The sequence below is a fragment of the Spea bombifrons genome, chromosome 1 (genome assembly GCF_027358695.1).
Source record: "Spea bombifrons isolate aSpeBom1 chromosome 1, aSpeBom1.2.pri, whole genome shotgun sequence".
NCBI lineage: Eukaryota > Metazoa > Chordata > Amphibia > Anura > Pelobatidae > Spea > Spea bombifrons.
In genome coordinates this window covers 92,709,763-92,737,728 of record NC_071087.1, presented here as the reverse complement: position 1 = coordinate 92,737,728, position 27,966 = coordinate 92,709,763, and the positions used below count along the sequence as shown (strand labels likewise).

At 37.7% G+C, this 27,966-nt stretch overlaps 1 protein-coding gene across 1 annotated transcript in view; it reads right to left on the bottom strand.

The window, feature by feature from the left end:
• The window catches only part of ADAMTSL1 (ADAMTS like 1), a 366,597-nt gene that overhangs the window by 105,448 nt on the left and 233,183 nt on the right, over positions 1 to 27,966 (bottom strand). The window contains exon 3 of the mRNA XM_053465892.1: positions 9,341 to 9,468. Coding sequence (XP_053321867.1) covers positions 9,341 to 9,468 — 128 coding nt within the window. The remainder of the gene's footprint in view (positions 1 to 9,340; positions 9,469 to 27,966) is intronic.

The following is a 27,966-nucleotide window of genomic DNA, read 5'->3' as shown; positions in this document are numbered from 1 at the left end:
GTTTAACACCGTGATATTGAACATTTCCCTTTAAATACAATACAGCCAGCAGAGCTGGCAAAAGAAGACCTTCACCCTCAAACAAGACATCACTTGGGTGGAGTGTGATAAGAAGCTTTGTTTAGTCTATGGATATTCAGATAGGAACCTGGAAAAAACTCATACTTGTCATAACAAAAACTAAATACGTAAACCAGGGCACACAAAATGTGTCTGAAAGAGGGAGATTTTGTGTATTGTGTGCCAAGAGTTAAGACTCACATGTCAAAGATTAGTAAGTTATGGCATATAGTCGGCAGCCAACCCAGTTTTAATATAATGTTATGGGACAGGGTCACCAAATTATATATTTGAAAAACAGTTGCCATTAACATGGAAACTAGAAAGCTTTTATGTAGTGATATGTTTGCTTGCATCATTATTATCCAAAGCAGATGCATAACTGCCTGAAAAGACCATGCAGATCTCTCATGTGTACTTGTTTGGGTAACTTAAATAATAGACCAGCTTGGCGAAATCAGTGAGATTTCTTGAAAGTCACCTCAAGGGCTAACCAAGACGTTATGCACTTCATAAAGGGTGAACTTAGGTGAAGTTGGTCACAGGAAACTGCAACTCTCCTGCATGCACTGGCTAAAGTGAAAAAACCCTGAGGGTATATTTTTCTAAATGACTATATTACGAGAGCCAAGAATGGTGATGGGTTCTCTCTAAGGCACTCTAACATTGTTTTATTCCGCAGAATTCAGAAGGCTCCATCTACTAAGACACTTAATGTACATCGCCCATTAAGCCACACATTTTATCTTGTTTCCACTCAGATCATGCATTTACCACAGCTGCATAATCTTTATTTTTTAATAAAATATTTATATTTATTTATTAGTTATATATGACATGGATTCTATAGCTAAACGGTGCCTAGGATGTAAATCCTACCTTGGCGATTGGCCACACAGCATAATAAAAGCATAGTTGACAATCAGCTCCTTCAAATTGTGGTTTAATCATATGATTCTCAGCCAGGCAAAAACAGGCTGTTGAAATAAAATCTCCAAAAGGAGATATTCCATACTCGTAGTCGATAATCTTAAGAAAAGAAACCTTACTGGTGCATCCTCTATTACTAAATTTGTAAATGTTTTAAGTATTCACCTAATAAAACACATAACCTGGAATGGAATGAAGTGAAAACATGCGCCCGGCACCTTGTTTAATATTATAGTGTAGCTTAAATTCACAAAAGGTCTGGGAGAAAGCTTTTCACATTTAGGCTTAAGACTCTAATAAAAATTACAATGGTAAATTCCATACATATTCTGTGCTTTTATAAGAGGTGAAAGGTCCAGCAAAAAAGTGATTAATAAGGCAGTGATTAATGCTGAAGTCAAAGTGTGAGTGTTAGGGGCCGGATGGAGCCTGTTATGATATATATATATATATATATATATATACACCATTCAAAAGTTTAGGGTCACTTAGCTGTTTTCATGGAAAACAAGAAAATTCCAAGCTGTGTAACAAAATTGCGAAAGGATTTTCTAATGATCAATTATTCTTTTAAACGTAATCTTGGATTAGTGAACACAATGTGCCATTGGAACACAGGAGTGATGGGAGTGATAAAGAGCCTCTGTACGCCTATGAAGATATTCCATTAAAAGTCCTGCTACAATAGTCATTTACATTACCAACGTCTAAACCGTATTTTAATGGACAAAAGTAACCCCAAACTTTTAAACAGTAGGATATGTGTGCATATATATTATATTATATGTATATATATATAATATTATATTATAATCGCACCTGAGAACTCTCCAGGTTTGACCGGGTGAGCACTGCTTCTCCGGTTCTCCGTGTCATGACCGGAATCCTCCAGGTTGCGGGAGTGGGGTCTTGACACGCCCCGCTCCCCACCCACTTTTCCCTAAAATGGAGGTGTTTCCCGCTGCCGTCAGCAGGAACTCTCACGACGTCAGCGGGACCGCCCACAGACGTCAGTGGGCAGTCCTGGCCACATCCAGAAGTCCCAGGTATGATATATTATACACAACTGTTTTTCTTTTCAACCTGGCTACAATATCTATGTTTCCTACAAGGCTGCAACTACCAAAAAAGCCAACTTTCTTTTACATCAGAAAAAGTTCCAGCTGTGTTTGTTACACACTGGAAAACCAGCTATAGGTACTATAGTATTATATACAGAATTCCCCAAATACCCAAATTATTCATGTTCTATTTCACCTTCTTCTTAGCCACATTGGTTACAAGGTTCAATAATGGTCAGTAATGGTTTCTCATTATCTTTTACTTATTTAGCAAACTCATTTGGCAGAGCTATAGGAGGGCATAGGAGGAATTCTAAGCAAACAGAGAAAGAATTCTAGGAGAGTCATGGTCAGAAGAACCTACATTGCATTTAAAGGCCATCTGTGACTATCCTTGTAAAGCAACTAAAGACCAATATGTGCTTCTCTGATACATTAGACCACATTGCAGATGGGACATTAGTGGGTCTACACAAATCTGGGTGATGGCTAACTTGTGGGTATTGTTTTAGAATATCACCTCTTAGTAAGATTTGATCTATCACAAACCCAAATGCTTCCATCAATGGGGACATTCTACTTGACACAATTTCGATGAGTACATCTGCCCATTAACCCACTTCACCACAACTGATATATATATAGCACAGTTAAGTATATTGGGGATTTTAGCATGGGTAAACTGTCTGTAACTTGATCACAAATTTCAGTCAGTTCTCCAAATATATTTATTTTTTTGAGAAAAACATCAAAAAGCTAAGCAAGTAAAGACTTCAAAATGGCTGCACACTTCATTCCTGTCTTTTGAAGGACCTAAGCAGAACATATAAAATGTCTTCAGCTGTGTTGTGGGAAAGTGAGAAAAAGGACACATAATGAGATTGGGATGGCAGCAGGGAACGTATATCACACGTTCCTGTTGCCTGTTATTGCTGTGAGCCCTGCAGTTTAGATCCTGCGGAGGCAAATGACGGAGTAACATGAGATATGGGCTCAACCTGCATTAAAGGAAGCAGTGCGAGCACGAATGTGAAGTTTGGCACATGCATTTGTATAAATTATGCCTTTTCGTATTGTGACAAGCAGTTTCCTTCCAAAATATATAATACACTAAAGTACATTTATCTTAATATATTCTGAAATCATTTAAGAAGAGTCTTTAGGTTTGAGAAACACCAGGCCAACAGCAACATAAAGCAACCTGCTTGACCTGTATAACAATGTATTTTCTTACATGGTCACGTGCATGTTGTGCTAATCAATTCCATACTCTAAATGAATCTTGTTTCAAAGCCATTGAAGGCCTTTGTGTCTTGGGGAGCTCACCGGAAGGGGGATCTGGTATTTTTTTGCAAACAGCCCTAGAAAATATCGCAGAGTTCATGAACATTTTTTCCCCCATATGAAATAAAAACATTTTCTTGTGTCTGGTCGCACGTAGAAGTGGAAGCTTCAAAAGCACTACATAGATAAAGCGGCAATCAACAATGAAGAACATAATTGGCTATAGTAATCATCAACGTGATTGCCAAAAATATGTGTTGTTTGTACAAAGCAGCAAAGGCTAACCTTTGGTTTTTGTAGCATTGTTTTAACGAAATGTCCCCTCTTTGGCAAAGTGGACACACTCTAGAATAAAAAAAAGTCATTGGGCCAAGGAATTACACAAGATAGTTCAAGCCTGTTAAGTGAAAAATGTATATGTAGTGCAAGTAACAATTACGGAAATGAGGTCCCTTTCATATTTTTGATTATTATTGGTCTAATTTGCAAAGAAGTCTACTCCGGTCAACACCTACCAGTATATCAAGCTGTTCATCACATTATATAACTGTAAAGATAAGAGAAAACCACAGAACGGCATATATTCCCATTACTGTCAGCAAAGTCCAGTGAGGAGCCGGAAGATGTATCCTCAGGATTCATGCGCACTCACCTGAATACAAGCAGCATGTCTCCCAATACAGAATTACAATCATTAGCAATATACACATATTTGAAATAATTAAAACAAATACTTTATAATCCAGCACTGGTTTATGATGGGAACGATGCTGGGAAAGAATGAAAATCAGCACACAAGCAATTCTGGGGACTACTGCCATAAAATTGGGACAGCTGGCAGGTATTCAACAGCCTCATCGCTAAACACATCATTTACAAGCTTTCATTCTTCATCTGCTACCACGCCAAAAGGCTTTTTTTTTTTTTTTTTGCCATGAAAAGAAATAAACAAATACTGTATGTCATACGGGCTATACATCTGCATGCTACCTCATTTGCAGCCAAGTGGATTCATTTTTATTACCAGTAAGTGTACAAACAGCTGCACCAGAAAAAAAGTCAGCTAATGTTTGTTCCACACACAGATAAAAAAAAAATCTTCTTAAGTATTTTAAGACATGAATTGGCAAGACGGCGTTCATTTTTACACTTTTCAACCGTACACGTCCCGCACTTCACCCTGTCCTGAAGTTAATGTAGGATTTCCTTTAGGAAGCAAAGAAGAGCATGGAGTTTGACCTCTGAGCTTATGCACTAAAACATCTGTATACAGGGATTTCTCATTAGGTAGTGTCCTCTTCGTTATTAACTGTCCGCTGCCTTCTTGTCTTCACCCATAGAAGAGCTTCCCCTGTGTTTCAGAAGATCCCTCAATTTACAGAGACATGTTTTTGACAATGGATTGCAGAACTTATAAAAATAAGCGTGCCGGCTTGTTTTACAAAACTAATAGGACTAGCGCATATCTGCCCATATCTGCGCTACGGAATATTATGGCGCTTTATAAAACAATAAATAATAATAATCTGTCGATCAAGTTATTTCTATACCTTTCACACTGTTCGGACATTAAACTGTTAGAGGAAGGAGCCAAACACACTTGACGTTCTCATCACCTACAGTCAAAAGTAGTTTTGTTTACCCCGAAGAACAGACAGGAGCTGATTTTTGTATGAGCAGTATCAGCTCACATGTCAAACAGTTGATCCATTTAGAATATCCATTAGAAATTAGTTACACTACTTTAAGTCTTATTATTTTGAAACAAAATACTACATTTTCCACCTGTTTAGAGGCTTTGCTTGGTTTTGTTCTCCAGCTTTCTTTTTCCTCTATTTCTGGTCAGTGTAATAAGGCAACCATTATGCCCCATTTCTATTAATTAAGAGATTCACGTCCCTGAAGAGTGAAGCTGAAACCTATTAGCGCTCTGCAGAATTAGCCTACAATTTGACATGGTTTGACAAGTTTTGGGTGAATTGTAAAAGTGGCAAGATATAAACGTTTCATCTCCACATGTTAGCAATTAATCCTGAGGGGCCAACCCTGGCATGTCTTTGTCCTAGAGAAATGTCCATGTTAATCACAACTCTGTCTTTAGTGAGGCTCTCAAAGAGTTCATGTCCAGGAGTGTTGTAGCCAAGTTCAATTTAGCAAACACATAAATATCCTAAATTGGCTGGTACTGTGAACAACAATTTCCCAATTTCTGGACTGCTGTCAGAGACAAGCACCACACATACTGAAAAGAACAAAGCCAGGATGTTTAGTTGGACAATGGCATGTTGTCATGAAGATGTCCACTCAATGGCGTCAAAGGCACACATGACATCTTGCATTTACCTTAATGTGCTTATGCTGTGCATCACTGATTAAAGTGGTTTCTGAGGGGGGTTGAGATGGTAATTAGAGACAGCAATGTAGACAAGGTAACTATAAAGCCAACATACAGTAATCATATGCAAATAAGTTCATATATGAGGTAGAGCTTACACGCCTGCAATTGTGACCATACCAAAACAAATACGCTTACGTGAACAGAGGATGATAGTTTAGTGAAAAGTTGTTTAGCGCTTCGAGTGAAGGCTGTAGGAAGATCCGATAACATTTGTCCTGCATTGGGTTGAACTTTACCCTCTTTTCCTAGCCACAAAAGCTTAGCACTTTTGAATGTGAACATGCCTCCATAGCCAGGAAAAACAACGCTTGACAGATTGAGAAATGTGATACTAATCAGGCGCTCTGGCAAGAGAGGTCCTGTAAGCAAACTCATTTCATAAGTCTCATTCATACCTTCAAGGTGTTTAGGACTCCTGAACGGTTTTATCTTCTGTGTCTACAAAATTCAAATCCATTTTTGGAAAACATGAATATTTTTTTTATTTAGTTTTTCTTTTTCAGAAAGTTGGCATTATTAGCATTTATGGTAACGCATCATGGAGTATGTTTCCTAAAGTTCAAAAAGCAGCCTTACCAGTATAATAACCAGGACAATGGTCGAGATAGCGGGACCATGGTATCAGTTGCTATAGTTATCATTGCTTTATCAAGTTATCAAGCTTTGTACCGGAATCGTTTTATCATACATAAGCCTCATTATACAAAAAGTGATGTTTATTAATTGTTCTTTTCGTTCTATTGGTGACTAATGGATATATTTACTATGCTGCATTTTACCATGGTTAGAGTAGGACTTTAACTGGTCTGGGTGGTCTATGCGACAATCGGCGCTTTGACAGGAGAATATCTTTTCGGAATAGATTTGTGGAGAACGCAAAGCATTAATGCACCTCTATTTCTCTGTGAATCCATAGGTATTATTCTGGTTCCTCACTGCACTTCTATGAAAAGGAGAAGCCATGGGGACAGTCTCTCCCCCATTCCTCCAATCGGAAGCGCACCGGAAGGACAGGTTCAAAGAGAAGCAGATGAACAAAGAAGACAGATGGACAGGAAGAGGCGCGAGAAGAAGCAGAGCTGTGGGAAAAGAGACAAGGACGTGGAAGCAGTAAGTGGAGAAACAAGTTAGACATCGGGAAAAAACATTATATTGTGTGAATTAGAGTGTAAGAGAGCATGAATGAGCGAGTGAGTGAATTTATTAATCATGATATAACGTAATGGATGTGGACATGGTTTTGCTGGTGTGGGGGGAGCATTTCATCCTTGGACTGCTCTGGCCATGGTACGTTCCTTTCTATAGTTCCAAAAACCCCATATTACCATGCCAATACCAATAAGTTAGTATCAAAGAGGTAAACAAAATCAACAGTTACAATCAAAAGATGATTGCATGTATTCCCACATCTGTTTGCAAAGCTGAAACACTCACAATACCATTCAGTGTGTGCTAATGCAAATTGTATCTTTAGTAATTCTATCTGCAAGGCTGAAGATAATTAACATAAATGGATATGCCTGCTGGATATCTGCAAAATAAAATACATTCTGCATTTAATGTACCCAACTTTTCCACCATTATGCATTAAACATAAGTTGTAATGACCGTATACAAGACGGAGATTTCTGACTCTACAACACTCACATACATCACATATTATTTCTACTTAAAAACCCTGATAAAGAACTCTATAGCGAGGAGTAAGATTTTCTTTATATATAAATTGTGTGACCTTCTTAAAATCTGTCTTGTTGTTGTTCAGGGTGCTTATTACCATAATCATGTGACTTGATGCATTTGAACCATTTCATTCAAAGGGGCAACCTTTGTGCCGGAATCTGCACATCCTGTGTAATTAACATGTTTGGATTATGTAGCCTTTTCAGTTGTCACATGTGGGCACGATCTGATTTACCCAACAACGGATTAACACATGACCTTGTGACTTTGCTTAATCGAGTGTACGCAGGCTTTTCATACTGGACTGGAACTGGTTAATTTATCACATCCCTGATTCATTGATGTCAGGTTGAAGAACACTGTATGTCTATTTAATCCCCAAACCCCAGCGTGTATGGGTTTGTTTCATATTCTTTCTGTGTGTGCAGAAAAATGGAATGAGTTTCTATTCAGGCTACTTGGGTTGGACAATTACAGAGCCAAAAGGTCTTAGAAAAAGAAATCCTCTCTTCTGTGTCCTAAATATGAAGGGGACATTCAGCCGTCATATGTTTGAAATGTCAGAATATTGCATTTTTATTAAGATGCCCCCTGTCACTTATGCTGAATGATAAATAAGAAAATATCTGCTAGAATTTATATCGAATGAGCTGCTTTGATAGGTTCTTCAACATGCCTTTTGGCTTAGGGCTTTGTATTAACATCCCAGCTCACGTTTTACTTTACCACTTGCTAAGAAAAACACACTCGGAGAGTATTTTAAGGAAGTTCAGTGAAGGACGCACTTCCTGCACAAAATCCAGCCTTAGAAGCATGACCGTGTTCTTCACATCAGGCTTTCAGCTGTTGGCCATCAAAGCAGCTTCAGTGACTCCAGACTTTGCATCCAAAGATCATTTTCATGGGTAGTTTGAAAAGCACATGTTGATCCAATGAGAACAGTGCATGGTTAATGTACTTCAACACTAATGCCTTCAAGACAACAGACACGTTCTTTGCAGAGAAATCTTTGTCCAACAATTCTTTTTTTTATGGTTCATAGAGTCTATTTCCCATTACAACATTTGACTAATTCAAAGCACAGAAGTGGAAGTAAGTAGCGCTTAATGCCGCTCTTACAAGCTCTAAAGAGAACAGACTGTGTAGCTTATTGGCAATCTGGGAGTCTTTGACGAGGTCAAATATCCCTACCCCCACCTGTATCAAACTTGAATTCTCTCTACTTGCAATGATTACTTATTCTATATGCCATATGATATCTAGATTCTGGAATCAGATAACATATGGAACACTGGGAGATATACATACTTGTGTATTTCCTAAATATTAGTTATTATCTTTGCCTGGTCACTTATGTACAACAAGGTACCAAAAGGGGGTTACTGGGATTACTTGTTGTTCTCTTTAAAATGTCAATGGTTTCATACACTGGGCAGTTTGTGGCAAAGATTAAAAAAAAGGTTACATAAAAGGACAATTCTGGTACAGATGGCAAAAACAGAGCAATTAGCAAAAATATAATATATTTAAAAAAAAAGTTTTATCACAAATTCTACTGATTTTATTTTAAATTACATGCAGATGGGATGACTGTTAGTATGGGGGTCTATGGGACAGCTGGTTGTTTTGTATATAATTATTATTTTACTTTTTAGTGTTAAGAGGAGCACTCAAATATCATATCCCATCTACCTAATGATGCAAGCTAAAATATGCCAATTAGAGCTAATTATTAACTCACAGAAAAAAGTTTGAGGATGGGAAAACGAGAGTGAGAAGGGACTGGAGGTAGAGAAAACCACAAATATACGGAGAGATGTTTTTGTACATGAAATAGGTTTTCTGGAATAAGCAAGAGGCACGGCGCAAGCCTACAATAAATCCACTTACATTATAAAATAAAAACCATAGTTTGAAAACTTACTTGCTGCTAAGACATCGTCTTAAAGAATAGGAAGCTCCTCCACCACAAGTCCGAGAGCATTCACTCCAGGGGCCCCAGGCATCCCACAAAGCATCTCGATCCTCTTCTGACCGCGCTGTCCGAGAGCTCTAAAGCGAAGAACGCAAAGCACTAAATAAACACATGATTTCTGTTTTTAATAATACATCCTATATTCCAGCATAGTTTAACACATTATGGTTCAACCAACTATCATTCAATATCATTATTTTTATAAAAAAAAAAAATTATCTCATTCTTCTGAAATGACTATATGACTATGTAAACATAAGAGAAACACAAAAATCATTTACAGTTAATGTTAATATTACAATTGATTTATATGGTAAGTAATTGGAAATATGGCTCAGTTTACGGTACGTCGGGGATCAGTTTTGCTAACACAGTGTATTTCCTTGGTTCCTGAAAAAAAATCTACTTCTCTAAAAGCCCAATTTGGGGTATAGCTGCTCATGGATTCACCATACACAGACTACATTGTATTTCAGTGCTGGCACCCCAACATGTGATGGCCATTTGGCGGATATGACCAGGACTAGACTGGGGAGAAATGTGTTCTAGCCCAGTGTTGTGTGAAAATAGGTAGCAATTCACCAAGTGACACCGCACTCAGAGGTAGGGACTATTTAGCAATGCATATTGTATTTCATACATATAGAATACATAACATGTTAGTTCTATTCTATATCACTTATCTATATCCGCCAAGTACAAAGGGACTGTTCTGTTTCTCAGTCTGGAAGACTCCCACGTAAGATGAAAAGAATGCTACAACCTCTAGTCGTGGGAGAACAGACCTCCTGTTTCATAATTCTAACGTAAGCAGTAAGTCATAAGGGTGACAGATGCATTTTATTCATTTTAAAGTTAATCATATACTAATGACACTTAAACAAATTTAGAGCTGGCACCAATAGATTTTTAAACTGTTATTGCAGAAGTGAAATGAATTATTACCTTGTATAAAAGAAAAAAAAAAACAAAATGGATTTATCTTGTGAAAACCGGCAGATGGTTAGGGCTGTCTACTAGGCGGCATTCACAGTTCGCAAACTTAGCAGGTAATAAATAAGTCTTATGGGTTGGGAGAATGGGGACCTTGCCAAGAATCCATTAATAGTCGCTACATTCAACGGTCAGGGAGCTTACAAAATGCCTAGCCTGCAGTGCACATCAAAATCACCACCCGACGTTTCGCTGTAAATCAGGTATACTGAACTCAAATAGGGTGTCCATGTGAGTCTGGGATAGAATGACTTGGAGCACAATCACCACCCTATAATATGAAAGCATAATAAGGCCGGATACACTTTGGGGGATCTACACCACAGAATATTCCTCATCATAATGGCCTATGCATTGGTAACACATGCAAAAAAACACACTCACTTTTATAGACACAACTTATGAAGGTCCATAAATGAGCACAGTACACATTTTATTTATTGTCATGATGGCTGAAACAAAAGAACGGCAGATCGAAAGGAAAGGGGAAAGGTAAAACCATAGCTATATGAAGTACTAATGTTTTAGACATAAACCTCTTTTTGAAATAAAGGGATCAAAACGACAGAAAGTATGACATCATCGCTGCTTATTCTACCAACCACTGCCTATTATCCATTCATTTCATTAAGGACTAGAAAGGGTCTTCTTTTCTATATGCTGGTCAACTATGAATTAAACTCTGAATTCCTCTGTGTTCCTTCCACAACACATTATGGACACTACCTGCTTCTCTTCTCTTTTTTTTCATTCAATGATTATGCAAATGTCACTGGTCGTATAAGTAAGGTTTGCTTCGTCATTTCTTTTTCAAGTGTTAAATTCTCCTGCCACTTTAATCTGTCTATCAGACATAGATGAGGCTACTATATGTACAAATTATTCAGCAGCGTAGTATCCCCATTGATTTACAGGGCCCTGTTGGTGGCAAAAGATACAGAATATCATAATGGTATATCACTACAATGGCAAATCATGAACAAATTAATTGCATTCATTAGTCAGTGTATCATTTTATCCATTGCTTTTTGTTAAAAACTGAGAGCTAAAGGAATATAAAGCTAGCCTCTTTTTTTCAGGTTTTGTCCCAAAGGTGCTAGAATTTCAACACTTTTTTTTCAGCAACTGTTCCTGATTTCAGTATTTCTGCTTTAAATTAAAACATATTGAGTTAGCAGATTTTTTGCAAATCACCTCACAATCACCCATTTCTACCATCCAAACTCAGCAACGACTTTAATTCAAGTCCCCGGAACACAGAGCATTAGTGCAAAGGCATTGGCCAACTCTAGCAGGACTAGATATGAAACTTTTTACTCCCTTACTATCCGTGAAATCCGACTATAAATTATGCATCCTTTAAAAAGCACAAATCCATTATACCATAACGGAAAAAGGCAACTTAAGCAGTCACACATTTACTGAGACTATGTATTGGACTTTATGTTCATATTTTTTTATACAATTTATTAACATTTTCTGTTGGTTATATGTTATTTTGTGACTTTTTATACACAATACAGTATTTATGCTATACACACTATTCTAGTTGTAAAATACTGATGCCTACCCATATCTCTTTTATGAGACTTATTATAGCAGGAAACAAAAGGGATTTGAGGACGGTTCCTCCTAAATTAAGGACAGTTATGTAAATCTGTTTTATCTGCAGGTTAGCTACCTGCACGTATTTTGGATTTCTGTTGCTTGAATCCTGTTTTCTTAATGACAAGGTATCCCAGACTTTACTGATGTCACATGATACCACATGATGTCATCTTCTCATGGACACATGGGTGATCTCATGTTCTAAAATGGAAATATTCCCTATCACATCCAGCATAATCTTAAATAGACTCATTCTCACTCAGTGGGGCAGTCCATGGGTCATTTAGACCATAAAAACCCTCAGATCTCAGATAAGCCCACCCATTCATCTTAAATCAGTATTGTTCAAGGACCTTAAATTATACACACTAGTTAAGTGACAAATCTGTATAACTCAACACCGCCTTATCGAAACATACGGTTTTCTCTCATTGTTGTTTTGTCATTTAGTTTAATCTACTAAAAAATGACATAATTCTGATCCCACTCACTACCGCTGTTGGAAAGAAGATGCAGTAATTGCAGTACAATTACCCCAATTTGCCAATTGCACAGCTGCATAGCTTCAAACTTAAAAACAGATCACCATAAGAATCAGCATGCTTTATCAGAATTCACATGCGTGCTCAGAGGAATAACTTATTTATCAAGGTCACCTTTTCTTAGTAAGTTTCTGGCCTATTCCGTTAAAGTGTGTAAAATGTTTACTTGCTCTTAATTACCCCCAAAATGATCCACACAGAGAAGAACATTGAAATATGCAGTGTTTTCTTAATCACTAAAGAAACTGATGTGTTCCAAGTCTTTGAGAAATGAGATCAGGGACCAGAAAAAGGCAAAAGGACAGCACAAGGAGGATCCAATAATTTGTGGCGGCCAAGAACGTTAATGAGCCAATTTAAGGTTACACCAAATGAACTCAAAGCTCTTCCCCAAGGAGAAGCCTGTGTGTCTCATATCTGCACTCCAAAGAATGTTATGAGAAGTTTTATCACCCAAAGAAAAGAAAAGCTGATATAATGACTTTATTCACATTTCTTTTAACAAGATGGCAATATATTTTAGCGAACTTTTGTATTCCCTGATGGGAACGGAAATTTAACAACAACCAAAAAACTACGATTAGCATTTACATTAGTGAGTCATCCAAGTGTAGTACATTGATTAATTGTTAATGGGGATAAGAGGATCAGATACACCCCCTCTAATAACGAGGCCATTAGTCTGATTACAATCAATGCCTTACATGTGATACACTTAAGTCATCAAAGAAATAACGAAGAAAGGCTAAAACAATAATCGTTAATAAGATCACTTCTAAACCTTCCAGGCAGACCTGAGAAATAACGGAAAGCTACACATTTATGTAAATTATAAGTAAGGATTCATAAAACGAGTCGCCATCAGTTCGCCTTGAGGATAATGTGACTTCCGTTTTAACAGGAGCTATAAAAGCACTTGTTAAAACACTATGTTGTGCAAATCCATGGAAATAGTTTAATGCAAGATAACTACTCTCCTTCCTGACAGTTTAATCCGATTTATATATTTCTATTCTCTTTGTATCCCTGTATTCTAATACATCCCTTTCCCACTGTGGTACTTAAAGTGCTCTCCTAATGCACAGTTGTTAGCATTCTGTGGGTAAACATCTGAGGCTCCCAATTCACTACATGATTCTTTTACCTCCCATTTGCCACGGCTCATTAAGATGATTATTCACCAAGGACCCCTAGGGGTAAAACACCCCAATAACCAAGCTTACCTCATGCTCGCAAGCCATAAAAACATTCTTTTATACTCTCTAAAAAAAAGACTCCTTTCTTAAAATGGGCCACTGAATCAAACTTGTTATTGTTTAAAACTGCCCTCTCTATATAGAATTAAATCATGCTTTTCTATTAAATTGATAGTTAAAAAATAACCTGCCAGTAATCTCTTAACTCAACGTTCCCCATTCTTCCCAGGATACTAATAACGTGTAACCTTGGGCTGACCCCATAAGTTACAGTACCAACCTCCAAGTCTCCAGTGTTTCAGGTCAACTGCAGAACTGCGTTTGTGTCTGCCATGTCATCGTCATTTAAGGCTCCACATTGCACACAACTACATAAATACCATCCAGGAATTTACCGTTCTAGTGTATGACACATCTATAACAAAAAATAATGTCCCGGTCATAAAGCTGGGGCTAGATATGGGCTAAAGGTTTAGTAATTAAATATTCTACCAAAGAATTCTGCAAACAAGCCTTCCTCGGCAGACAACAATATATCTTTCATTCAGCTATTTCTTATAAGGCGAAACCAATGGAACTAAAGAAATACATTTGAAAGATAACAAATGAACATCAATGCATCTCAAAGCTTCAATCCCTATTGGTTCTTTGTAACGAGTCACTTTGATGTTTAGGTGTCTGCCAAAACCCAGTACAAAGATTTTCCCGATAAACACATTACTGTCCCCCACCAGATGCAAGTAACATATTGCATGGCGTCATTCATTTTCAGAGAGAACCCATTTTACATTGACAGTTAATTTACAATATCAGCTTAAGATGTCAGGACGAAACACCTTAAGTATTGTCCCACTGCACAATATTACATCCTTAAAGATCAAAGGCCTAGACAAGTCTTGGGCGACCCCAGAAAGGCAAAGGAGTTAACACCTGTATCCATCAGTTTATATGTCAGCACCCTAAAAGATCAGAAAGGACCAGGATGCGGGTAATGACGGATCTGCTTTCACATAATAACTCACGCTACTTGCTTCACTGCTGATCATTTTCTTGAAGTCTGGGTAGGATTTTTTTAGGATATGAGAAACAGTCCATACATCCAGTCCCATGAAATAATTCTCACAATGTAAATCCTATAACCCTCCACTTACAAGCTATTATAGACACATTATTTGGCTGCATGGTTTCTGATAATGTTAGCGTTGACAAGACATATTGCCTTATTACAGGCCTGTTACATAAGCTAAAGTCTAAGTGATCCCACAAACATGTATGAATGCAGTCCATGAAGAAAAAGGCATATTTGGTTTCATTAACAGGAAGAATTGTTATAAACAAGGTCCACAGATCTATGAACCATAACCAGGTAATAAAAAAATGTCCATACCGGAGCCAAGCAATAAAAATTGGCTAGCAAAACTGGCTTGCCATGATTGCTACAGCTTTCAGATTGGGTTGCATATCTTTCCCAGAGGAGATAAGGCATTTAAGAAAGAAAATGAACTCTGGAGCCCAATTTCAATGAGGGTTCGGTTAGATTTGGTATATGAAAAAAAAATACCCACAAATAGCACAGTTGAGGTCACTAAAATGAATTCCCACATCACAAAGTCTTTATATTTAAAGCTAGAAGGGGTCTAAAATAATTTAACAGAATGGCCTAAATGTACTCCAAAAGTTTAACTTGAATCAATTTTAGAAGTTCCAACTGTAGGAGTGTTCACCATTTCCTGATGGACACTGACCTTTCGCCAGTAGTGACCATGTTGATTTCAGAACGTACAAACTCTAAAACATATTCCGAGGAACGCTAGTTGCAGAAAGATTCCAGCAAGAAAATTCAAACAGAACTGCACCTCTCAAAGACCAAGTCCGAATATCACTGAATTGTGTAGCTGGCAGGTTTTCCTCTACAGACCTTTATGGAGCCAACATAGAAAGAGAATAAGAAGAGACCTCTGACTGACAACACTGACTGACTTTACATCTTTTTATGTGTTGGCAAAATGAAAAGCATTGACTTCAACTAAACCCATTTTGTCTTAAGAGTACAGCAAAGTGCATCTGATTCACATCCATCAAGGATATACCTTTACGGGTTTATGCCATTTACATCCTAGGAATCTTGGCCACCAACACTACATTGTCATATGAAATAGTTACAACAAATACTTGAATTTTTTCTTAATTTTCCTACCCACATCTTACACTTGATTCCAGCAAACTAAAGCGCTGGCTAGGCAAGGGTTCTATCAAAGTAAATAAATCCCTCACATTGATTCCAATGGTAGGACTTTCCCACTCAAAGACCACAGGCCAGCGGTCTCCATGACACAATGCCGCATCCCCACTGTCGAAAACACAGATCTGGCAATGCTTATGGACACTGGCTGCGCCATACTGTCGGCAGTGGGAGTCGGCAACAGCAAGTCACTGGTGGAATTGTTAGTAATACAGTTTTTAAGGTAAGGATTGTAGAAACCTTATTTTTCAGGTTAGCGTAATCATTTCCTTATAGGGAAAAATAAAAGTTTAATGTCAATAAAACCTTTTGCTTCTGTTTGGATGCTGAAAGACATTTTTTTCTGGAAACTGCACCAGGGTCTGTTTTACAGCCAACTGAATCATTTTATATATAAAAATGGTGAGATTGAATTTTGACCAGTTGAAGTATGTTTGATGAATTACATATTCTCAATATTCTGACCTCAAAAGAACACTTACAGAGAACATTCCACCATGTTCAAAGTACAAAGACATAGCACACATCCTATACGACATAATAACACAGAAAGCTTAGAAGGGTTCATGCACAGTGTCACTTTTGGCCTCATTTGCTGCATGAAGAGTGCCAAGTTTGAATATACCATGAAAATATTTGACTGCAGCTAAAATTATATGTTTTACTGCCTTTCTTTAAATCTAACTAGATAATGTTAAGGAGAAATAATTTTCCCTCACCATGCGTCATCACAATCTATAGAGTGATGAAATACGGTGGTAAGACTAGAGCAAGACAGACTAGGGTGGGGAACTTTTTAGTTCCTGCACAATGGAGCTCAATTTAAAGGTAAGCTGACCTACAGAGGACAGCCATGGCTTTTGGGCCATACAATTGTCAAAGCTGTCTTGCTGTAGCTCCAGCTATCGCTGTAACCAACATAAATTTGTTTCATAGCTTGGAGCTTTTAGTGAGTTGTATGTTCAATATTCCTTCTAATCCCTCCCTAAGTCTCCCACCTATGATCTACTGAAACTAAAACTGGAAAGATAATTCTACATAATGGACAATTGGTGATAAGGTACCTTTTTATTTATATGTGAAAATGAAAGAAATGTGGATTGAATGCAGATGTTGTGTTCACATGTGTGCGTTGCTATTCTACCAATGAAGAAAATTAAAACCTTACAAATCTTTTTGACACCCTTTGCAATCTATGATGAAAGTACAATCTTCATGTCTTGAATTTGGCAAAAAAGAAGAGGCTGAATGTTTGGTTGGCCCGTCCACTGTGTGAAGGCTTGATGGAACAATGCAAAATAAGAGCTGGGGTGAAGAAGCCAAGTTGGGTTTTGGCAGTCAGATGACTCAATACCTCAGCATGTTGAATTGCTCACTACAACATTTATTATACCTCATAATGTTAAAACATTTATAATAGCACTTCATAAAATGTAGCAACCCATCAAGATCTTTGTCCACATGTGATAAAAATCAAGCCAGAATAAAGCATCGAAACAGGAGAAGAGTCAAAAGTTGGTATAAGGAGTGCAATACTTCCTGCTCTGCTCATTTAAATAACAGCAAAACTACTTATGTCCACGGAAGGAAGCATTTCACATTATCAAGATATGTAGACTCCATACATACATATACAGAGAGATTCAGCAGAATCCTATTTTGTACATCTGGTGCTTTTCCCTGCCCCAGAGCGCCTTGGTTTGCAGAAGATGTGTTTGGCCAAAAGCCAAAATGTGCATCATACACTCCCCAGCCCGCTAGAGAGGCAGATAGCGGAGGAGATATCAGACCACTGGTTAGTTCACCTGTTCTCAGGTAGGTCATATGCATTTTGAAAATAAATTAAATATCTTGCCTTTGCCTAAAGTGGTATTCTTGTTCTCAGAGTACAAATAATGAATTAAGAGTGTTCTTCCAAACTGGCAGCAAGCATATGGTGTAACTAATTGAAGTATTTTATGCCCATGGTCTTCTGACTCTCTTCTATATTCAACAATACCAATCATATAAATATAAAAGGGGCACTATATGATTATCAGAAAACTTTGTACAAAGAGCAATAGTCTCTGTTTGTAGAATCCTACTCATTATCTATCGACATACCAGATGCATGCTGGCATGCTCATGAGGCAACTATTAAGATGCAATGAAAGGTGGCATTAAGAGTTGCGCTGAAAGACGTTATGGTATTCAGAAATCATATCAGACTTATTTCATCACTAGTGAAGCAAAAATCCACCGACTCTTGTGCGCTCCATTATCAGTGAAGCAGCACAGAGTTCTAGGACAATGCATCAGTGAACTTCAAACCAAAAATGTCAAGTGCTTACTAGAAATAAGAAACCACCACCAGCCTTGTTCCTGAAAGGCGAAAATAAATATATTACTCAATTAGAAGTCTGATGTATCCATCATTTTTTACCGGGAGCAGAAGAAACAGTCCTAAAAAAATGACCTTCTCGAGTTTCTTTATTTCCATTGGATCCGTTTTCAAGAGGTTTGTAACTTATCAACACCAATCTCCTTCACACTTGTTACCTTCTCAAATTTTGAAACCAAGGTCATGATAAAACCATGGCTGCCACACTTCTTAACCCTTTCAGGTGATTGAAACATTAAAAGCATGCTTCTCTATAGGCCAAAACAATATGTGACTTAAGGCTTATTTGACCTATATACATATTATTTGCCTATTGTAACAAAGAGGCACTTTTGCTAATATATTTTTATTATATAATTTTAAAACCAAATCGGGAAATACCGGTAACACCATTTTTACATACCGACAAACAGAGAGGGCCACATTATGTAAATGTTACAATCTAAATGAAAATATGTTTTTCTTGCTATTTCGTTGCGGTTAAATCTATTGTCCCTTTGATTCTGTCTCATTATTACATACGTTTAGTATGATAGTTATTGTGCACTTATAGCGGACAAAAAGTTAGTTCTCATAATAAACATTATTTAGCATTGTTTATCCTCAAGAAAAGTGGAAACTCTCATTTCCTTTTTATGGAACAGATGAACATAAGATCTGAATCACACCAAACAATTAATTAGAATGTTTTGGGAAAAACTGTGACATTTGAGAAGCAATGCTGTTTTCTGTTAAATAAAATATGACACCATCTTATTTTATCTAATCTCTATTATATGATTAAAAGTGACTGTAATGCCTGCTTAATCCTGAAATAATTTTACCACGTTAAATTAATTAACCTTTCCATTTTAACACACATCAGGGCCATTATGAGACACACAAATCAACTTTACGATAAACTGGTGCTGCAAGATGGGTTTTTTTTTCGTTTTTCTTTTCTTTTTTTATAGGAAAAAGGTGGCTTTACAGGGATTTTGTCTCCCTTCTTGCGGATGAGTTCAGAGAGAACTGTATTGGAAACCCTGAAACATTGGACATGTGTCATTTTCAGCCTCGCTGGCTGCGGAGCTAAACTGGGCAACATTTTCATCTGTTTATAATACGTTCTAATAACCATAAGGTCTTCATTAGTCCATTTTTTCCATAGATCATGCAATTAAATAGCTAGAAATAGCTGTCATGAATATGGAAAGTTTAAAAAGTGGTTTAGTGCTTAAGTTATAAATGAAACCTGAACGGCGTCTGACAAATCAATGTCCATGCCACCTGCATATAGTAACACAGGTGGCATGTCCATTGATTGCTGTTCTCTAATGGCTTCAAAGCGTGTGCATGTGTAAAAGCCATCAGGAGTCCTAGAGTTCTCTGTGCTCCAGTAAAACGAAGCTTCGGGGTTGCACAGACAGCTCTCAGTTACCTCTCCTAAATCCTTTGCACCTTCTGAATTTACCATAATACAATGAGTCCCTTTTTTTACTTCTCTCTCTCGTTCGCATTTATTTTATTTAAAAAATAGACGGGAACAGAAGAACACTTCCGATCTTGCCCTCCCTTATCCCCTTGCTAAAGCTCCAATAATCAGCCATTACAGAGAAGACACTCCTGGGACAGTTTAAATAGTACAGCAGGTGGAGAGGTAGAGATAATGTTTTGTGGTACGATCATTTTAAAAGATTTCACCCCAGGGAAACGAAACCATCTAACTGCAGTTTATGGGAAATTGGAGAGAACTTAGTGCATCACCCTAACAAAGACGATGAAAACGGTGTATCACCATCTTAAATAGACACTCCAGGCACAAGATGCATTTTCACGTAGGCCCCATTTGCCTCCTTTCCCCACCCTATGGGTAGTTGGCACCTAGGAGAATTAGTCGTTGCTGACAAGGCAAGCGTTGGGAGGTCTATGAGACTGATCTCATAGAAATGAAATTCAAACAAACATTTACAATTATGACGGCAAAAGAATAAACCACGGCAAAAATTATAGAAGCTAAGATAGGCATTACTAGATGATCTTCCATAGAAGATGTGTATGCGCCAAAGGAACAAAGCAGAAAGTTCCTTGGAGTATGAGGATAAAACATAAAGGATAAAACAGCGCATAACAAGTGCTCTTTAGTTCTTTATGTTAGTTGGTGAATTGTTAGAAATACTTGAGGCAATGGTACCGTAAGAACATAAGTGCCATGCCTCTGGAGGCTTTCACTACACTGTGTGACTGAAGCTTTGTAAACCTTTTTGAAAACAAATGTATTATTTTACACACAGGAGCACACCGGTTACAATAGATGCTTTGCTACAATATAAGTGCCATGCCATAACACGGACACCCTGCAGGTGAACTAGCAGTAGGAGTGCATGTGAGTGCATGTATGCATTATTCATACCACCGCCATCTTTTGTACAGGTACTTTGGTTATGTATACAAAATAACACAAAATACTGTCATTAACTAAATTCAGCACAATGTATTCCAAAATATCAAAGAGTTCTGAGTTCAACTCACATTTGTAAGCAACCTCTAGCCATCTCTCATTCAACTCTTACTGGAGTTCAAGTCACATAAATGCGAGTTGACTTGACATTGAGAGCCCACTTAAGAACTCTTTATTAAAAGCACAATGAAATGGGATTGATGTCTCATTTTCTAACTCCTCTTAAAGATAAACATATTCACTGAATTGCATATGGTAACCATGCAAAATGGAGTGCATTAAAACCGAGGGATGCTGGTACCTAGTGTTCCCCCTCATTGAGTTACCATTTCTCTTAAAGTAGTCATCTTAAATCAGGACTTACATCATGACCAGCCACCTGTGTCCAGGTAGAATCCTTTATCCTTTAGAATCTCTTCCTTTATGGCCACTTAACAATAAATAAATGTTCCAGGTGGAGTGCTTCAGTATTATTAAGACTATTATTAGTGACTATATGACCGGAATATTTTGTCCATTCCCTCTAAGATCATAAAACCATCATGTTCCAGGTCAGGTCCTCATACTTTGTAGCTACTGTAACCACTATAATCATATCTGACACATTACTGTTCAAGCAATTAAAGTATCTTTATATGAAATCGACCCTAATGTGCCCCATGCAGCCTCACCAATGAAGAATGCATATTAAAGTGCGTTTTAAGTATTCTTCAAAAGTCTCGATTTGGGGGACACTGATTTGCTGCTTCAAGTAGCCAATCAGTAGCAGGAAAGCTATCCAATTGAAATCAAAGGGAGCGCTTTCAGTGAATGCAACAGGAGTATCTCATTACACCTCTGCAAAACCCTCACTAAGCCTTCGCTGGAGCTGACTTGCAGTGAGTATACCATATGGGCACTGGGGGCAGGGAAAAATGGAAAATCCATCTATGCATTTATAATAGGGGCTAAATGAAAATGTAAAGAGATCATTGCATTAAAGTGCTACAAGTATAAAAAAAAAATAAAGTTAATTCAGCCTTACACAGTAGCATAAATATTCTTTACATACACAGTTTACAATGTTAAGCAAGTGGTGTTGGATGGAAATCTTGCTTATTGGAGACCATAAAATCATTAACAGAACAACCAATTAAGTATAATGGTATCTCAAGTTTATGCCAATTAAGTGACTCATAATTAGAAGAAGTAATTGTATTTTATTTTGACTTGTGCAATGAAATTGTGTTTCGAGAGTTGATTTTATAGAACATAAGACATAGCTATATCTCACTAGTGTTTTAGTGTGAAACAAAGGGGAAAATATTTTTATGTATTAATGTATGCACATAATAGCACTACCACACACCAGTACACTAACATATACGGTGAAGCTGCCCAACTGTTCTAAAAGTTTCTAAAAGTCCAAATATGATGGAGACAGCATAACATCATGTTAAATGCACGTTCATAAAAGTAGTTTAGTTGTGCCTTATAAAAAAATGAGCTCAACTGAGCCCTCTTGTGTCTAGAAAGCATGAAAATCTAGACACATATTAATTCGGTTACAACGCACTGTATCTTAAGTAAATTAAAGATAATTCATGTTCGCAACGGATATTAATAGGAATTAATATGGAAGTATATTGTCTGGACATAGAGAAATATGGCCACTAAGAGCTGGGATGACCTAACTTCACCTGAGTAATGATATTTCTAACTAAATGAAAATCATTTTCACCTTCAGGATTGAACTTGACCCAAACTAGGTAGGGATAAACAGTACTAGACAGCTGAAGCCAAGTTTCTTAACTGTGATTTAACTCAATGCCATATGGCCTTTGTGAGGATTCAACACAGTAGAACCTGGCAAGCAGACAAATAGTATATTTTATGGAACAAACTGTTCTGAGTTCAACCAGAGAGGTTGCCTCTGAATTTTAGGTGGATGAAACTCATTGTTTAGTGATCAGATCCCTCAAATGACGGCTCACTGAGCTTTTTGGATGTCCCTCCTTAAAGCCTACTGAATCTGATTAGATTTCAGGATTTGAAAGCTGTTCTGTTGACAGTAAGAATCGCACGTTATATTAACTGACAGTGGCCAGGGGGCTGCTACTTTGTTTGAAGGAGCAGATGGATCCTTTGATAGACATTGCCTCCCCAACTGTTACATATGATGTAAGGCTAAAAACCTCCTGGCGTGCAGTCCTGTCAATTTCTCCTAAATAGGCGGTGTAGTACGCATCATACCAGTTCTGATTTTTGACAGTAATTTTCTAAGCATGTTGTAAGGGCAGGGAATTCCATATACAATAGCTAATTACACTCAAAACATCCAGGGACACTGCCTGTGGCATACTCTCAGGACCATGTTTCCTGTTATAATGAATACCACATGAGATCACACCAGAAGAGGAGAAGCAAATAGAATTAACCGCACAATATTTAATGATAAATTCATGAGGATTCCAAATTTATGGAACACCTAGGAAACACAAGAAGAAGAATAGTATGGACAACAAAAATATATGTTGTTGATAGTAAGAAGTTTCCCTATGAAACTTTTGCATCAGGGTTGGACATTCCAGGAGTCAATGGTAAGAAAGTCTATGCCCCCACGCTGCTACAAATGGATTTATAGCAATGGTGGGAGACTACTGGGAAATAGACAGAAAGTGTGTGGAAATTATTGAATAGGTAGAACATATGGCTAAGATGGTGTGGTCAACACCTTCTCATTTAGTCTCAGTTGCTAAAATCATCACCCTTTAGGCGCAACTTGTTTGTAAAATGGAATTTGTACATTCCGATTTAAAATGATTTTGGCAAGGGCTTTCTTTCTGCACGTTATTGTATAATCCATAAAAAATGTAATAATAATAATAATAAAAAAATACGTTTATGACTTGTGTCACTTGGAAAGGGTTAATTCAGTGCATGCTTCTCTTGCCAACATAAATTTCTGAAACAAGTTCTCATATGGCATAAGAGTAACATAAACTGGCATATCGCTTTCTAATGATACGCGTGATCTAAATACGCAAAGTGTAGGGTTCTTTGGAAGCTCTTGTGCCATGGCAGTGATCCAGATAGTTTCCCATTCTTTATACACTGAAGCTCCATTAATCCTGTGTTCATATTCCAGAAGAGATCCCTGTGAAACAATGTGGCCGGCTGAATGCCACAGAGGGTCCAAGAAAAAGGGCCTATTGTGATAGGCTGCTGCACATAAGCATCGTTTGAAGAGCAATATCTTCACAAAGCCACCTGCTCTCCCTTTTTCGCAGTCAGTGCCGAGCAGTGCAGGAAGCTCCAAGCACATGCAAATATGAATAAACATAGCTGAATAGAGGTGGGATGAATTTAGACTTCAATGAACAAGCAGATGTCAATGGCAGGTCATGATGTCAGCTGGATTCCATTTACAGAAAATGAAAGTCAGATTGTTTTTATTGGCTTTTTATTAAAAATGTAACAGAAGGAAAATCTGTTAAAAGTGTCCATCCGGTAACGCACTGGAAGCGAGTGCAGAAAGTGTTTGGAGATTTGTAACTGATAAGTGTTGGTCAAGGTAATCTAAAAAAAAGATAGGATCTCTTAACCACCAGAGGATGGGGTGAGCGGCTCTGCTCTTCAGTTTGCCTCAAACTGTTAGGTGTTGGAATTTTATTCATTCTGACAAAATGAAGGTTTTTGGCTGACGGGGCAAAAACGTTCTAGAGGAGAAAACAAAGAAGGTGAGTCATCCATATAAGTGACTCATAATGGGAGATTTCCTCATTTTCCTAGCATAAAATACCATGTTAATTACTTGACCACTAAAACAGCATATTGTGCACACAAAAAAACAGGAATAAGGGAAAATTATACTTTATATGCAGCCAATATGATTTTTCCAGCTAAAGCATAAAAACAAAGAAATGTTGGACGCATTGGCTCAAATGGACAAACCTGATCAACTTTCTAAATGAGCTGGCACTGATATATTTTAAAATAGCAACTCTTTAATAACCTCAATAGCCACCAAGACTCCAAGCAGTGACAATGGTGTCCAAAAACTTGGTACTGGCGTAGTACTGGCATTATGGAAATTGCAGCTTTTAGGGACTAAAATTTCCGCTTACATTGAAAAAAGCACCAACTGAAAGGCTCAAATATCTCTTAGGTTGGAGGAAACCCATTGAGCTCAAGAGCTTATGAATGGTTGATAACTCTGCACAGAAACCTTTCTCCACCAGCCAGGCCTTTGTCCTAACAAAGCTGAAAAGGGGGTTAAAACTATCAAATCTTACATAATGTTTTGAGTGCCAGTAATTTGGGCTCTGTTTTGAAGGCCCAAGGACTTAAAAAAAGGGTCTCCGACAAATAAAAGGTCAATGAACACTTAGCCCGACACTAATGGCAGTTTTTGTGACGTCCTGGGCCAGACCGTTGGATAATACAACACCACCCTGCCATTCCCATGTCTGGGGTCATTGATTCATAAGTTCCCCCACACCCAAACTAAACGGGTCGATTTGGAGCTCTGTTTAGTCATACTTCCACATAATGAGCCTGCCCTTCTGTCTGTTCCATTGTGTAACCAAATGAGTAAGAGGCACCTGCTGTGTTAAGTACCCAAGCAAACAAAGTCATTTACCATGAGAGGGCAGCATATATTAATCCAGCTACGTTACACAAAAAAAAGACTTATGCTATTGTTAAGTAGAAATCCTTATTTTGTTCTCTCCGTGGACTGTGGCGCACCTTTTAATATTAAACTGGTTGAGGCCTGAAGAGCATTGTACATCAGGTCTCGGCAGATGAAAAAAAGAGATTAGGCTTGTGACTGCACGACAGATACTATGGCAGAGGACGCAGGATGTTTTTGGAAACGTCTGCATGATATGGGAGCTTCACAGTGTGCTTTAAAAATGTAGGTTTTATTGTCTGCTTTGTTTTCTCGGTGGTGTGTTTTTCTTGACAATTTTCCAATGTGTGTGCCATACGGCATGACTAATAACTAAGTATAGCGATGGCTGGCTCATTGTTCAGGAACGTCCCTTGTATGTGTGCCATGGAACTTGGTTAAAGCTTAACTTACCGGAGAAGAAACACTACTAAGAAAAGAATACATAAAGGAATAAACAGAGATCTGCATCCTTATTTCCAGATGTCAACACAATAAACTGTGCCTTCAACACAATACACTTTGTGTCCGATCATTATTTGAAAAATAAATTGTATCACTATCTTCCTGAATCACAAATGTAAACCAAAATCAAAATGCCCTGAAAATATTTGTTTAGGAACTCAACATCATGGTCTCTTTAAACTGGAATGTCATAGGGATGTGGATTACAACGGCTAACCGTAATGTAGTGATGTCGTATACCCCAAATGGTGATTGCTGCTTACATGAGGTTATGCATTAAACTGGTCTTGTCACCATGGCAACCAATGCTTTTTGAACCCTTCCTTTGGTTACTACGGTTATAAGACCACTTCATGGTTGTATACATAACTCCCACCGATTTTACAGGGGTCCAGAAGTTATAGGTGTTATCTAATTTGTAAAGCTTAACAAAAGTTTTATTAAGTTACACGGGAACGAATGAAAGTATGTTTTGATAGTCTTCTGGCACTCATTTTATATTAATATTGACAAGAACTTCCTGTGTTTAAGGTTGGGATGACCCCATGACCTCCATTCCAGTTGACTTGCTAAGATTCCAGCTATGTCACCTAATGCAAGCGATGGATTGTAAAATGCCCATGCCAATTCGAGGACCCATTAGAAGAATACAATGCTAACCTGACTTACTATGAAGAGTCTGTCAGGAGAGTACCCATCAGTAAGCGTGGGTTAATTCAGTAATGCTTGGCTTTACTGACTTTTTACCACTTTGTCAGTTAGCTAAAATGTGGCACAAAAACAGCGCGTCTTGGGTACAATTAGTTCAAACTACACTGCCTGCCAAGCTAATAAATGCTCTGCCATAATTAAGCCTCACTTAATTTGACTCCACTGCTGAACTTGAACAGGATCCCACGTGCTAAGTTCAACTGGCCACTCAGGCCTCTTGTCGTTAAGCAAGTCCCCAATGTATTATGTCCCGAACTGTGGCCCTCAACGTGAACTTGGGCCAACTTGGCTTTAAGTGACACTTTTCCACAGCTATGCAAGTTTTCCTGAGGAGCACAGACAATTCGCCAATTGCTATATGTATACAACTCTGAAAATCATAATTATGAAATGTTTGTTCCTTGCAAGTGATGTATGATATATCAATAGTTAATAGGCGCTGTGCAGAGCTTTCCAGACACTGCTTATAAACCAAATATATGGAGTTTTGAAAAGATCTGACCTTGACCCGTGAAGAATTACTATGTTGGCCTACTCCACTGGAGGCATTGCCAACTAAAATTTAAAGGTCTACAAAAGGCCTCTTATAAATAAGAAGTGGAAAAAATGCTGAGTAAAAGTAACAGTTATGTGAATTGGATTAAATAAGTCTTATTCTTCAGAAAACTGGATGAACTTAAAAGGAAACTCAGGGAAAACAAGTTTTTCTTATGTCAAAACACACACACACATTCACATATATATATATATATATATATTGTGTATATACACTGTATATATATCACTTTAAATACCACAGATGTATGCAGCCAATTGTCTTGCAAAAATACATATATAATGTAGGAACTTTAAATAACCTAATTTCAATCATTCTGTTTGAGAAAACAGGGGGAAGCAATTTTGCTTTGCACACTGAACTTCCTCCTGCATATATATAAATCCTGCATATACCGTATATTGATTCTGGTGCAAAGTTTGAAAAATGGTCTTATCACCATAGAAACCAGTGTAGTGATCCAATAAGCATGAACATTTCACTGATTGTGGTTCGGTAATCGTACCTTATATTTGCGCTACTACTTTCCTTCAATGGCTGGAGACACTTTACACAAAACAACACAAATCCAGACGGTGACAAAAGGGTTACCCTATCCATGTGACAACACACTAGATACACTGTTATGACTACACAAGGGCAGAACAATAAGTAGTCACAATATTTTCAATGTAAACCTAGCATACTGTCTGCTGTGCAGAAATTCACACATACACTTTCCATGCAGCTAGACACAGCCATTAGCCAGTTTACTTGGTCGCAGGTTCATTGTGTTCAATTGCGACTTCAAG